Below are 14,356 nucleotides of genomic sequence, written 5' to 3' on the forward strand. Positions count from 1 at the left end.
CAGCTCAGCTCTAAAAGGTTTTACGCCTTATCCTCAAACTACGACCCCCTAGAACGAGTCAGAGAAATGGAAGGGGCGAGTGAAAATCCTGCTGATGGAGTGGGAGCACTCCCGTGTGACGCGTGTCAGCCGTGCCTTGTGTAAAATGCAGCCTTCTCGGAAACAGGGAGCGTCCAGAATTTCCTTGGATCAGCCGGCAGAAGGAGCCTGTCAGTTCCCAGGAAATTCCAGGCCAGGATCTTTTGCGCTCGGGTTAACCGAGCTGCCCCGGATTGTGGAAATTCCCTCCCTGCTCCTCTTCCTCCATCACCACCACCACCTACACTGAGCACAAGTGGACTGCGATACTCACGTGGATTTGGAAGCCATAGTTCCGTTGAACCTGGTACTCGGTCACATCATTGCAGTTTCTTAAGTCGATCTCTCCATCCAGATCATCACTCTGATAGGACAAGGGGGAAAGATTGCGAATAAACACTCAGCTCCATAGTCTGGCAGAACACCATTGGAAGCCACGCCTCTACTTTCTCAGAAGACTAAGGAAATTTGGTATGTCAGCTACGACTCTCACCAACTTTTACAGATGCCCCATAGAAAGCATTCTTTCTGGTTGTGTCACAGCTTGGTATGGGCTCCTGCTCTGCCCAAGACTGCAAATAACTACAAAGGGTCATGAATGAAGCCCAGTCCATCACATAAACCAGCCTCCCATCCATTGACTCTGTCTACATTTCCCGCTGCCTTGGCAAAGCAGCAGCATAATTAAGGACCCCACGCACCCCGGACATTCTCTCTTCCACCTTCTTCCATCAGAAAAACAATACAAAAGTCTGAGGTCATGTCCTGACCAACTCAAGAACAGCTTCTCCCTTGCTGTCAGACTTTAGAATGGACCTGCCTCGCACTAAGTTGATCTTTCTCTACACCCTAGCTATGAGTGTGACACTACATTCTGCACTCTCTTGTGCCCTTCTCTATTAACAGTATGCTTTGTCTGTACAGCACGCAAGAAACAATACTTTTCACTGTACGCTAATATGTGTGACAATAACAGACCAAATCAACTCAATGACATTGGACAATGATCATTAAACTACAAGTCTTAGCACAAGACCAGGGGGCAGGAGAATGGGGATGAGAATCATATCAGCCATGACTGAATGGTGCAGCAAGACTCAAAGAACGAAGAACAAAAACAGCCCGGGAAACAGGCCCTTCAGCCCAACGAGCCCGCGCCACCATCTTAACATTACCAGTCCCCCCCTCCACCCATGACCCTTATCTATTGTTTATGGCATTCCACATTGAGGGAAACTAATTTAGGAACAATTTATTACCTCCAATCAGCCTAATAGCACACCTTTGGGGTGTGGGAGGAAACCGGAGCACCCGGAGAAAACCCACGCAGACACGGGGAGAATGCGCAAACTCCCGCAGACACCGGCCCAAATCCATGTGTCTGCACAGCAATCAGTGATAGTCACTGAGCTGTCGTGTTGCCCAGTATCTGGTCCAGTTTAAGCGTACACTAACAACATGAAGCACTAGGCTACTCTCGAACATTCAAGAACAGCCCAAGTATGACCCATCGTGATTCGATGGGCTGAATGGCCTAATCCTATAATGGTCTTATTCATTTCTCCTTTGCCCTGCATGATGCGGGTTACAGATCCCAAACAAAACTGACAGGCAGAATATAGGTCACTAAAGATAGAAAGAGGCCATTCGGCCCCACTGATCTGTGCCTTTATCTATGCTTCACATGAGCTTCCTCTCACTACATATAACTCTGTCGGCATTTCCTTCTATCCCTTTCTGCCTTGTATATTTATTCAGCTTCCTCTTACATGCATCAATGCTACTGACGGAACTACAGCTTGTGCTAATGAGTTCCACAGTCTAACCACACTCTGGTATCACGCTGGCATGGTAACGAAGCAGCCCGTTTGATTGGCACCCCATCCACAGTGGTTAGCACTGCTATCTCACAGCGCCAGGGACCCGGGCTCAATTCCAATCTTGGGTCACTGTGTGGAGGCTGCACATTCTCCCTGAGTCTGTGCAAGTTTCCTCCCACACTCCAAAGATGTGCGGGTTAGGTGGATTGGCTATACTAAATTGTCCCTTCGTGTTAGGGGGACCAGCTAGGGTAAATGCATGGGGTTATGGAATAGTGACTGGGTGGGATTGTGGTCGGTGCAGACCCGATGGGCTGAATGGCCTCTTTCTGCACTGTAGGGATTCCATGATTCTAATCTCTTTCTGGCGAGTGTGAGTTACAGTAGGGTTCTGACGGTGCACTGTGTGAGTGGCCTTACCTCCTCTGCTGTGGAATCTCTGTAATACCTCAGGCTGGAATCCGTCAGGACAAACCAATGTTTCTTCCACTGCGAGAGAGAGAGATAACAGTCACATCATGTCTCACCCGGGGTCAATGAGGAACATCTGGCCCTGCCACAACCCCTCCAGTTTCTCTGCTCCATACGGGAATCGCACGAGGGCACACCACCCCTGGAAAATCCCAGCCCAAGCCCCTCAGAACTGGCCTCAACATCCCAAGCTTGAAGGAAGGGAAAAATCCTTCCAGGAATCTTGCTATCCCAACAATTTGCAATGGGAATTGTGTAGGTGTAGACTCGATCGGATTTGTCTGAGACACTCATTGTAATCAGTTAGGAGATTGGCCTTGAAATACTGTAGTCTGACGTTCATTGTAGTTTCATAGAATTATACAGTGCAGAAGGAGGCCATTCGGCCCATTGAGTCTGCACTGACTCAATGGGCTGAATGCATCCCCCAGCAGCTCTGTGGCTACACCAGATGGACGGCAGCAGTTCAAGGATGCGATACACCATTACCTGCTCAAGGACAATAAGGGGATGGGCAATAAATTTGCCTCACTCGCATCCTATGAAATTATATAATAGAAAAGGAATGGGTATGCTTTTTAAACAACCGTCCTAACTCATACAGCAAATGGTAGAACCCTTAGGAGTATTGACAGGCAGAGGGATCTGGGCGCTCATGTCCATCCATCACTGAAAATGGCAGGGCAGGTGGAGAAGGTAGTCAAGAAGGCAAACGGCATGCTTGCCTTCATCAGCCAGGGCACTGAGTATAAAAACTGGCAGGTCATGTTGCAGCTTTATAGAACCTTAGTTAGGCCTCATTTAGAATATTGTGTACAATTCTGGCCACCACGCTACCAGAAGGATGTGGAGGCTTTGGAGAGGGTACAGAAGAGGTTTACCAGGATGTTGCCCTGGTCTGGAGGGTATTAGCTATGAGGAGAGGTTGGAGAAACTCGGTTTGTTCTCACTGGAACGATGGAGGTTGAGGGGCGACCTGATAGAGGTTTACAAGATTATGAGCGACACGGACAGAGTGGATAGTCAGAAGCTTTTTCCTAGGGTGGAAAAGTCAAGTACTCGGGGACAGAGGTTTGAGGTGAGTGGGGAAAAGTTTGGAGGAGATGTACGAGGCAAGTTTTTTTACACAGAGGGTGGTGAGTGTCTGGAACGCATTGCCCGGGGGGCGGGGGGGGTGAGAGCAGGTATGATAGTGGCATTTAAGGGGGCTCTAGACAAAAATGTGTGGACAACATCTGAGTCAAATCCAAAACAATGTCAATATTTGAGCGAGGTCAAAGTTCACTTCTGAAGCAAATGTAGTCAGTGTGACGGTTGGAGCAAAATCCCTAGCAATGTCAACACTTGGTTCAAAGTTCATCTCTGAGTCAAAGTAACAAAGTTAACCTCTGAACCAATTAACAGCCCAGGCCAAATGGCGTTAGGGTCATCAAATAAGCCACTAACATTGTGGCAGCTGATTGGCTGATTGAACTAAGTGACAAAGGGATCTCCTTTCTCTGAAGTTCTCTGCCCACAGCAGATCCAACCCACTGCCCCATGGTCCACCTCGTTGTCAAACGAGGGGCATGCACACGGTGGGTCGTGCGTGGGCTACTCTTGGAGGTTCCAGGAGTGGCCTAGTACTTCGTGTCGGTGTGTGTGCTTGATCGTGGACCGGTAGACGGGCGCCGCAACAGCTCGGTGACTAGCACTGCTAGCTGTGCAGATACATGGATTTGGGCCTGTGTCTGTGGGAGTTTGTGCATTCTCCCTGTGGATGCGTGGGTTTCCTCCGGGCGCTCCGGTTTCCTCCCACACCCCAAAGATGTGCTCTTAGGCTGATTGGTTTTACCAAATTGACACTATTCTCCCCTGAATCTGGCTAAGTCAGGGGTTCTATTCGTAGACACGCAGGGTAGAATAGGTGTAGGGTGATGCGGCGGCGCGGGCTTGTTGGGCCGAAGGGCCTGTTTCCCGTGCTGGGTTGTTCTTTGTTCTTTGTCTCCAACATAGGTAGTAGAAGATCCCAAATCCTACCCAGAACAGGCATTGATCAGATCCACACCGGATCATCCAGTCCCCTCTGTCAGGAGTCCGAGTTGCTGCAGCAACCTGCACATTTCCCATGCGTGTTGTAGTTTGGAGCAATGGTCGAGGCTCCAACATTCTTTCCATCACATGTCAGACCAGCAATCTCCCCCAAACTCACCACCTGACATTGGCGTGTGTTTGGAAGGATTTCCAGGTTGATTCTCAACCAGTTTGGCTGCGTCATGAACGCACCTTCCTTGGACATCAAGTCCTGGGGTGGGTCTTGAACCTGGAGCTTCTAGCTCAGAGGCAGAGACACTAACCCATTACGCACACGGGACCTCCTCCGGTAAAGGGATAAGGGCAAATATTCTTCTGTGGAAAATTCCAGGAAATGATTTTCCAATCATAAGTACAACTTAGTAGATGGACACCCACCTCACCACGGCCATCAAGGATGGACATCCAGCCCTTCTTGAAGTTCAGGAGATCTGGCTGCAAAGGGGAAAAACAAAGAGAAAGATGATCTCAATTTTGCTCAACTAAAATGGAATTTATCTAGTTATTTCACCACATAAATCCCACAGCCTCTTTAGCATCACCACAGTGCTCACAGTTAATCGTTCATTGAATCTTACAGCCCAGGAGGGGGCTATTTGGCCCTTTGTATCCATGCCAGCTCTTAGACAGAGGGATCCAATGAGCCTCACTCCCCTGTCCTTACCCCACAGGGCTGCTCGTCTTCATATTATTTATCCAATTCCCTTTTGAAGCTTCCAATGCCTTTACATGCAACGCAATCCACATCGCAACTCAATACGTTAAAACGTGTTCTCCCCGTCTTCCCCTGACCTTTCCTGCCAGTTATCCAAAATCCGTGCGCCCTGGTTACCAAAACTCTTGCTACGGGAGGCAGTTTCTCCCTCGTTCACCATCGAAACACCACGTCATTTTTAAAACTTTCATTAAATTTCCCCCAGATGGCACACTGGTTAGCACTACTGCCTCACAGCGCCAGGGACCCTGGGTTCGATTCCCAGAGTCTGCACGTTCTCCCCGTGTCTGCGTGGGTTTCCTCCGGGTGCTCCGGTTTTCTCCCGCAGTCCGAAAGAAAGACTGGTGCTGGTTAGGGGTGCACTGGTCGTGCTAAATCCTCCCTCAGTGTAGCCAAACAGTCAGCTAGGGGAATTTCACAGTAACTTCATTGCAGTGTCAATGTAAGCCTACGTGCGACAGGAATAAATAAACTTTAAAACAAAGCGGTGAATGGCAGGGCAATTAATGTGGAATTCCAGAGGGGGCAAAAATGGGGTGGCAAAATCTGGGGAAGAACGCTGATCTGGACCAGGTAGGAACTGTAGTCACGTCTGTTTGGGAGGGGCCAGGTAAATCCTATCTCCCGTCTTCCTGCAGGGGGGTGGGGGGTGGGGGTGGGTAAGCGGCTGGTCCCAGGTTATCTTGGGAACATCATGCAATTTTGCCCTCGTGTAGCCTTGACATCAACTGAAAGAAAGCAGCTGTGAGTGCCAGTGTACCCTCGGGAAGAATATTACCATCCTGCCAGGCTTCTAGGTGATCGATCGCAGAGGCAGCCCCATTCATTCCTGGCAGCACCTCACTCACCACCTGCTTAACCCCAGGGACAGTGCGTTCTGACAGATCTCTCTGCTACTGCGCAGAACAGAGCAATCTGCGCCTGTGCGTTTGCGCCGTCTGCTGTCAGCTGCCGGCCTTCTGGCGTGCTTAGGCCCCACCCACTCCCCCTGCTGGCGGGAAACAGATTTAGCAAAATATTTTGCATAGAGTGGCATAAGGTCAGAATGATGGCCTCGCCAGAAAATTGGATCTGAAACCCTCCTGTTTTCACGATCGTTCGGGACTTCGAATTTTTTTTGGTAAGATCGCTCCCATAAAATTCTGAAGGGGCTGGACAGGGTCGATGTGGAGAAGATGCTTTCCCTGGCCCGTGAATCTCAACACAGAATCGGGGTCAGCCATTTTGGACTGAGATAGAAAGAAATACCAATCGTTTGGTGGATGTTTGGAATTCTCTACTTCAGACAAAAATACTCAGCTGTGGAGGAGATTCATGAGAGAGACTGATAGATATTTTTGGAATTGAGGGGACGGCGAAGAGTGTAAAGATTGAGTAAAAAGATCAGTCATCATCTTATTGACTGAGGGAACAGTTCTGAAGGGACAATTGGTCCTCTCCTGCTCCTTACAATCTTTGCTTCTTCGCAGATCCTAATCTCTTTTCATTTGGAAACCATTTGCCTTTGTTGGATTTGAGGAGGATGATCTCACATCTCACCACATTGAACTCTTGTCTGCCAATTTTCTGACTCACTTCAGCTTCCTGCCTTCGTCAATGCAATTCACTGAGATTGGTGAGTCAACATTCCTTCATCCGAGGTTATGGGTGACGTGCTTGTACAGATCCCTGGGGAACACTGTCACATCCTGTCAATCAAGAGTTCATTCCCTTTGTTCCAATGCCCCGTCTCCTGCCTCTAATCCAATAAAATAATGACCAGAACCTTGGACCAGCCAGATAAATACTCTGGCGACAAGAGGTCAGAAGGCTGGGAATCCTGCGGCAAGTAACTCACTCCCTCCTGACACCCCCCAAAGCCTGGCCGCCAGCCACAAGGCTCAAGTCAGGAGTGTGATGGAACGTGCCTGGGTGGGGGCGGCTCCAACAACACTCAAGAAGCTCAACACCATCCAGGACAACTTCTGGCGTGGGTCACTCTCTGTGCAGAGTCTGCATGTTCTCCCTCACTGGAATTCTACTGCTTTGCCCACCACGGAATCGAAGTGGGCCAGGGATGGACAACAGAGATGTCTGTTAACCGTGGGCGCTAATTTCCGGTCTCACTTGAATGAGGCCATAAAATCCCGCCTCCCGTTTCCGCGTGGGTTTCCTCCGGGTGCTCCAGTTTCCAGTCTGAAAGACGTGCTGGTTAGGGTGCATTGGCCGTGCTAAATTCCCCCTCAGTGTAACCCAAACAGGCGCCGGAGTCTGGAGATTAGGGGATTTTCACAGTAACTTCATTGCAGTGTGAATGCAAGCCGACTCGTGACACTAATAAATAAACTTAAAACGTCAGCAGTGTGTACTGTCTATAAGACACACTGCAGCAACTCACCAAAGCTCCTTCAACGCACCCTCCCAACCCGTGACCTCTAAAAGGACAAGGGCAGCAGATACCTGGGAACACCATCACCTGCAAGTTCCCCTCCAAGCCACTCACCATCCTGACTTGGAAATATACCAGCGTTCCTTCATGCCACTGGGTCAAAATCGTGGAACTTCTTCCCTAACAGCACTGTGGATGTATCTACACCACACGGACTGCAGTGGGTTCAAGGAGGCAGCTCACTGCCACCTTCTCAAGGGGCAATTAGGGATGGGCAATAAATACTGGCCTATCCAAAGATGCCCACGTCCCACGAGATCAAACACATTGTGCAAGATGGGTTGATATTTATTGGGTAAGAGTATTTTTTTTCACTTGTGGGACATGGGCTGGCTGGGCCAACACTTATTGCCCATCCCTCGTTGCCCCTTGAACTGAGTGTCTCGCTCAGCCATTCCAGGGGGCAGTTGAGAGTCAACCACATTGCTGTGGCTCTGGAGTCACATGTAGGCCAGGCCGGGTAAGGACGGCAGATTTCCTTCTCTGAAAGACATTAGTGAACCGGATGGGTTTTTCCGACAATCGACAATGGTTTCAAGGTCATCAATAGATTCTTAATCCCAGATATTTTTTATTGAATTCAAATTCCAAGATCTGCCACGGTGGGATGCGAACCCAGGTCCCCACAACATTAGCTGAGTTTCTGGATTAATAGTCCAGTGGTAATACCACTAGGGCATTAGACAACGAAGGAGTTAGTATACACATTAGTCATGAACTAATCAAAAGGGGAAAGAGGCTTGAGGGGCTGAATGGCCTCCTCCTGTTCACGTCCCCCTGCAGCTGGTCTTCTCCAGCAAGGCTGCAGAGCGACACACATTCCCCTTTAGATATAAAGGGTTAAAGTCCATTAACTCTGTCTGCACTGCCTTGGCAGAGCAGCCAGCATAGTCAAAGACCCCAGGCACCCCGGCATTCTCTCTTCCACCTTCTCCCATCGGGAAAAGGATACAAAAATCTGAGGTCACATCCCAAACGACTCAAGAACAGCTTCTTCCCTGCTGCCATCAGGCATTTGAATGGACCCACTTTGCATTAAGTTGATCTTTCTTTACATCCTAGCTATGATTGTAACACCACATTCTGCACTGTCTCCTTTCCTTCTCTATGAACAGTCTGTATAGGGTGCAAGAAACAATACTTTTCACTGTAAACTAAAACAAGGGACAATAATAAATCAAATCAGAAGTGCTCTTTCCCCTCGTGCGATCCCTGTGGGGGGGGTCAGGCAGGATTGTACACTCAGTGGGTTGGACGTGCTTGTCAGCAAGCAAGAGTTTTTCTCGAGCGATCGTCAGATGCGATGTGCGGGTCTAAGAAATGAAAACACATGACGTCTAATCCCAACTCCGAGATATTTCTGCTGAGGATCGGCCAATCTCAGGAATTCTTGCCTCAGGGAAGGGGACAGGGCGGCCCCTCTCGTGTGAGTCACATTCCAGTGGGGGTGGGGAAGGGGAAGAAATGGAAAACAAGCAAACAGGTAGAAGATGTCAAGAGATTATGCGTTAGAGCAACGGCCAGCCACATACAGGCTAGCCGACCTGTCACAGATGTCTACGAGTTAAAGAACAAGGAACAGGCCCTTCGGCCCTCCAAACCTGTGCCGATCATGATACCTGCCTAAACTAAAACCGTATGTGCTTACGGAGCCCGTATCCGTCCATTCCCATCCTATTCATGTAGTTGTCTAGTTGCCCCTTAAATGTCATTATCATACCTGCTCCCACCCCCTCCCCAGGCAGCCCGTTCCAGACACTCACCACCCTCTGTGTATAAAAACTTGCCTCGCACATCTCCTCTAAACTTTTCCCCTTAAAGCTATGCCCCCGAGTACTTGACTTTTCTACCCTAGGAAAGAGCATCTGACTATCCACTCTGTGTCGCTCATAAGCTTGTAAACCTCTATCAGGTCGCCCCTCAACCTCCATCATTCCAGTGAGAACAAACCGAGTTTCTCCAACCTCTCCTCATAGCTAATACCCTCCAGACCAGGGCAACATCCTGGTGAACCTCTTCTGTACCCTCTCCAAAGCACCCACATCCTTCTGGTAGTGTGGCAACCAGAATTGGACACAATATTCCAAATGAGACCTAACTAAGGTTCTGTACAGCTGCCAATTTTTAAACTCAATGCCCTGATCTATGAAGGTAAGCATGCCGTATACCTTCTTGACTACCTTATAAGAACATAAGAAATAGGAGCAGGAGTAGGCCATCTAGCCCTTCGAGCCTGCCCTGCCATTCAATAAGATCATGGCTGATCTGTCGTGGCTCAGTTCCACCTTCCTGCCCTCTCCCCATAACCCTTAATCCCCTCGCTTATCAAAAACCCATCAACCCGCGTCTTAAAAATATTTAGCGAGGCAGCCACTTTCAGTGATCGGTGGACATGTTCGCCCAGATCCCTCTGCCTGTCAATACTCCTCAGGGTTCTACTCATTTGCAGTATAATTCCTGCATGGATCTTCCAAAAAGCATTACCTCACACTTGGCACCAGACATTGACAAGATTACTCTCCTTCTCGTCCAGCACTTTTGTTTTTATTTCAGATTTCCAGCATCTGCAGAATTTTGCTTTTATTTTTCTCCATTAAACACTAATTTTTTTGTAGTTATTAAAGTATATTGGCTGGGGGTGGGGTGGGGGGAAGGAAAGGGGTTGAAAACCATTGGTTGATCAAGTTGGAGGCCTGAAGTCACTCAATCAGAATCACAATGCAATGAGGGTTAAGTTAAAGATTATGGATGGGGGGGGGGGAATAAAGACAAAAGCCAGCATTTTTTGCCCCCCCCGCCCCCAGGGGAGGTTTACCAGCAGCAGAGGCAGCCCCCCCACTGGCTGTGGTGGGATCTTCCAGTCCTGCTGAGATTTATGGGGAGGTTTTGCATGGTTTGCCCATTGGGTCACCTTTAGCCGGACTGGAAGATCCCACTGGTGACAAGACTGGAAAATCCCACTGGCACCAGGGGCTGGAAGGTCCCACTGGGGAGGAATGTGGGGGGTAACAGAGTGGAGTGGAGGGAGAGGGGAGATGGAAGGAGAAGGAATATGAGAGAGGAAGAGGGGAAGGGGAAGGATGAAGAGTATAGAGGGGGGAAGGCACATGGGGGTAATGGAGTGGAATGAAGGGAAAAGGAAGAAGGGAGATGGAAAGGGAAGGGGGAGGCATACGAGAGAGAGGAGGAAGGAGGGAGGGGATGATGGGATGGAGTGAGAGGAGAGGGGGACAGAGAGGGCAGGGGTAAGGAGAAGGAGGAAGTGGAGGAGATGACCTGGAAGGGAGAGAGGAGGATGGAAGGAGACCGGTTTGGGGGTGAAGGGGTAGACAGCAGGAGGTGGAAGGTTGAGGGGGAGGCAGAAGGGAGTGGAGGGATGGAGGGAGGGGATAGGTGGATGAAGTGGAAATGGAAGTGGAAGGGGGGGGAAGAGAGACGGAGAGGGGAAAGGGGAAGGAGAGAGGGGATGGAGGTGGTAGGAGTGAGGGGGTGATGGGGCAGAGGGAGAGGGGGTGATCGGAACTACAGGGGAGGGTCTGGTAGAATTGTGGAACACACTCTCGGTATTTAGTCAACTGAGCTCACAATAAAAGGTCAGGAATGAAGTTTTAAAAATACAAATTAGTGAGACAAAAGGAAACTGTAAAGTTATAGTATCAAGAAATACAAAGCAAAGCACTGAAGACACATCGATAGCTTGTGAAAAGTCAGGTTGAAGATTAAGGTCATTAAAGGTCACACACAATAGCTGACTAATCACATTTTAATTAGTTTGCCTTGGTATTTACCTGACAGGCTGACATTCAGAGGAGAGCCAATGATTGAGAGAGACAGAAACCATACAATCCCTACAGTGCCATTCGGCCCATCGAGCCTGCACCGACCACAATCCCACCCAGGCCCTATCCCCATAACCCCATGTCGTTACCCTGCTAATCCCTGGACACTTTTCGCACACCTCTGAAGGTGAAATCCCCTGTCTGGGGTGGATTGCATCTGCACAGGGTCGGGGCGAGACCCCAACAGGTCTAACACACACAGACCAAAAAGGGTCATTAAAAAAACAAACAATGGGTCGATTGGCCGTGCTAAATTGCCCCTTAGTGTCGGGGGACTAGCGAGGTAAATATGTGGGGTTATAGGGTCCGGCTGGGATTGTGGTCAGTATAGACTCGATGGGCTGAATGGTCCATTCTGCACCGCAGGGATTCTATGATAGGAAAAGAGAGTGAGTGTACCGGCAGACTGGCGAACGTGCTCCGGTATTTAAAATGGGGCACGAATTAAATTTGGAGATCACAGGCTGGTTAGTTTAATGGCGAGATAATGTTGGAGAGATAATGGGATCTTCACTGAAAGGTGTAAGAGGTCTCCTTCTGATTGTATCATAGCTCCCGCTCTGACCAAGACCCAAGAAACTACAAAGATGGACCTGCCATATATGAAGTTGATCTTTCTCTACACCCTAATTATATCTGTAACATTACATTCTGCACTCTCTCCTTTCCTTCTCCATGAATGGCGTGCTCTGTCTGTATAGCGCAATTCTCTATATCTTTGCTGTACCCCAATACATGTGACAATAATAAATCAAATCAAAAAGGAAAGCAACTCACGTAGGTTTTTTACCAAACAGTCCCTAAGTAGCCATATTGAATTATCTGCAGAAGTTACAGAGAGGATAGATAAAGGGTAATATCTTGATGTAATATATTTGGATTTCAAAATTTTGATTTGATTTGATTTATTGTTGTCACATGAATTAGCATACAGTGAAAAGTATACTTTCTTGTGGACTGTACAGACAAAGCATACTGTTCATAGAGAAGGAAAGGAGAGAGTGCAGAATGTAGTGTTACAGTCATAGTGAGGGTGCAGAGAAAGATCAACTTAATGCAAGGTAGGTCCATTCAAAAGTCAGATGGCAGCAGGGAAGAAGCTGTTCTTGAGTCAGTTGCTACGTGACCTCAGACTTTTATATCTTTTTCCTGACGGAAGAAGGTGGAAGACAGAATGTCCGGGGGGCGTGGGGTCCTAGGTTATGCTGACTGCTCTTCCGAGGCAGCAGGTAGTATGGACGGAATCAATGGATGGGAGGCTGGTTTGCGTGATGGACTGGGCTTCATTCACAAATACCAACTGCATGGGAAACTCCATGACTTTTGGTGGTATGACCTTTTTTTAAAAAAAGGGTAGTCATAGAGAAGACCCTTCAGCCCATCACCGACAATAACTACTATTCAACGTGCGCTAGTCCCATTTTCCCATAGCTTGATCTACACGTGGAGACAGGGAATGTGCGGCAGAATGGAAATCCACCTACAAGCCAGACATCAGAAAGTAGGGATTGAATTTTCAACCAGTCGGGATGTCTCGGGAGCCCACTAAAAATGGCGGGTAGCTTCCGGTTCCACAATTCCCGACCGGGCTGAGAGAGTTTCCGGAGTGCCGTTAAAGGGTGTGGGCCGGATCCTGTCACCAGGTCCCAAGCATCCAGGCTGGTTCCATTGCCGAGATCGGCCGCTCCTGTTCTCCACAGTTTTCATGGAGTCGGGCCAGAGTTTTGGTGACTTGTTCACGGCCTCACAGGGGAATTGTGAACCCGAGTATGCCCGAGGTCCTCTTCATGTTCCCTATGCCAAGCTCGCCGCACCTCCACCCATCCCCATGGTCCAATGCCGCACGCCACATTGTCATCCACAATACATCACATAGAACCAATTAACCCTATAGTGACTGGGAGGTGTAAAAAAACCTTTTCAATAAAGTATTTCAATCATAATGTTAATATCATAATATTCAAAGGTGATGGAACAAGTGCAGGAAAATGGGATTAGCATGCCTCTAGTGGTAGTTATTGTCAGTGTAGATCTGATGGGCTGAAGGGCCTTCTCTGTACTATATGACTCTATGACTACTTAAAAAAGGTCATTTCACCAAAAGGCAACAGGAATATCAATCATTCAGACCCGTTAAAGTATCAATAACAAAAACCACAAACCCTTATCCTTATGTAATTTAACACCAGAGATCAGAGAGCTATCAATCAAGCAATGCTTTCTTTGGGGCTCAGCTGTTTCAACATGAATAATGGATGTCTGGGCTCTCAGCCAAACTTCATTGTATATCCTTTGCTTGTTGTGGGTGAAGGGGTGTGAGGGGAGGAGGGCAGGAGGTTTGATTTTAACTGGGACTAAGTCCCACGGCACTGAGGTAGGCCAGTAGGCAGGTAAGCAGCCTCTCCCGCCCACCCTCCCCCTCCCGCCGCCCAACACCCCAGCTGCCTGCCTGCAAACCTTTTTTTCTTTCGGGTTGGGTGACCCAACTCCAGCCCACCTCCCCCAGTCTGTGGTAAAAATCATGGCACTACGCAGTGGTTTGACAAATAATTGCCAGAAAAACCCACTCATGGGATGTGGGAGTCACTGGCAAGGCCAATATGTGTTGTGAGGGTTAACAACGTCTCCTGGATTGGCCTAGAGGCTCCAAGAATTGAAAATTAATCTCCAGGACACTGGAGAAGAAAAGATTGGTTTCTTTTCCTGCCATTTTCTTCAAATATTTCTCTTTACCGGGGGAAGGAAGCTAATTGGCCTTCAGTCAAACATTACCCAATTGGGTAATGAGACTTCTTGCTTTCCAATTGGTGTGGGAAGGCAGCGCGTCATAGGGATGGATCAGGAGGTGATTAATGGCTGGGGCTTGGAGGCAAATCCATCTCGCAAACCAGCCTCCCACCCATTGACTCTGTCTACACTTCATGCTGCCATG

The 14,356-nt window shown here is 48.7% G+C and overlaps 1 protein-coding gene across 1 annotated transcript in view; it reads right to left on the minus strand.

Annotated features, from left to right (window-relative positions):
- Window positions 1–14,356, minus strand: part of LOC145339718 (TRIO and F-actin-binding protein-like) — a 54,920-nt gene that overhangs the window by 39,192 nt on the left and 1,372 nt on the right. Inside the window, exons 2-4 of the mRNA XM_080184238.1 lie at window positions 4,821–4,877; window positions 2,319–2,387; window positions 353–442 (exon numbers count right to left, since the gene is read on the minus strand). Of these exons, the coding sequence (XP_080040364.1) occupies window positions 353–442; window positions 2,319–2,387; window positions 4,821–4,877 (216 nt within the window). The remainder of the gene's footprint in view (window positions 1–352; window positions 443–2,318; window positions 2,388–4,820; window positions 4,878–14,356) is intronic.

This window comes from Carcharhinus amblyrhynchos, unplaced genomic scaffold (assembly GCF_965287045.1).
Source record: "Carcharhinus amblyrhynchos unplaced genomic scaffold, sCarAmb.v2.hapA scaffold_629, whole genome shotgun sequence".
NCBI classification, from domain to species: Eukaryota; Metazoa; Chordata; class Chondrichthyes; order Carcharhiniformes; family Carcharhinidae; genus Carcharhinus; species Carcharhinus amblyrhynchos.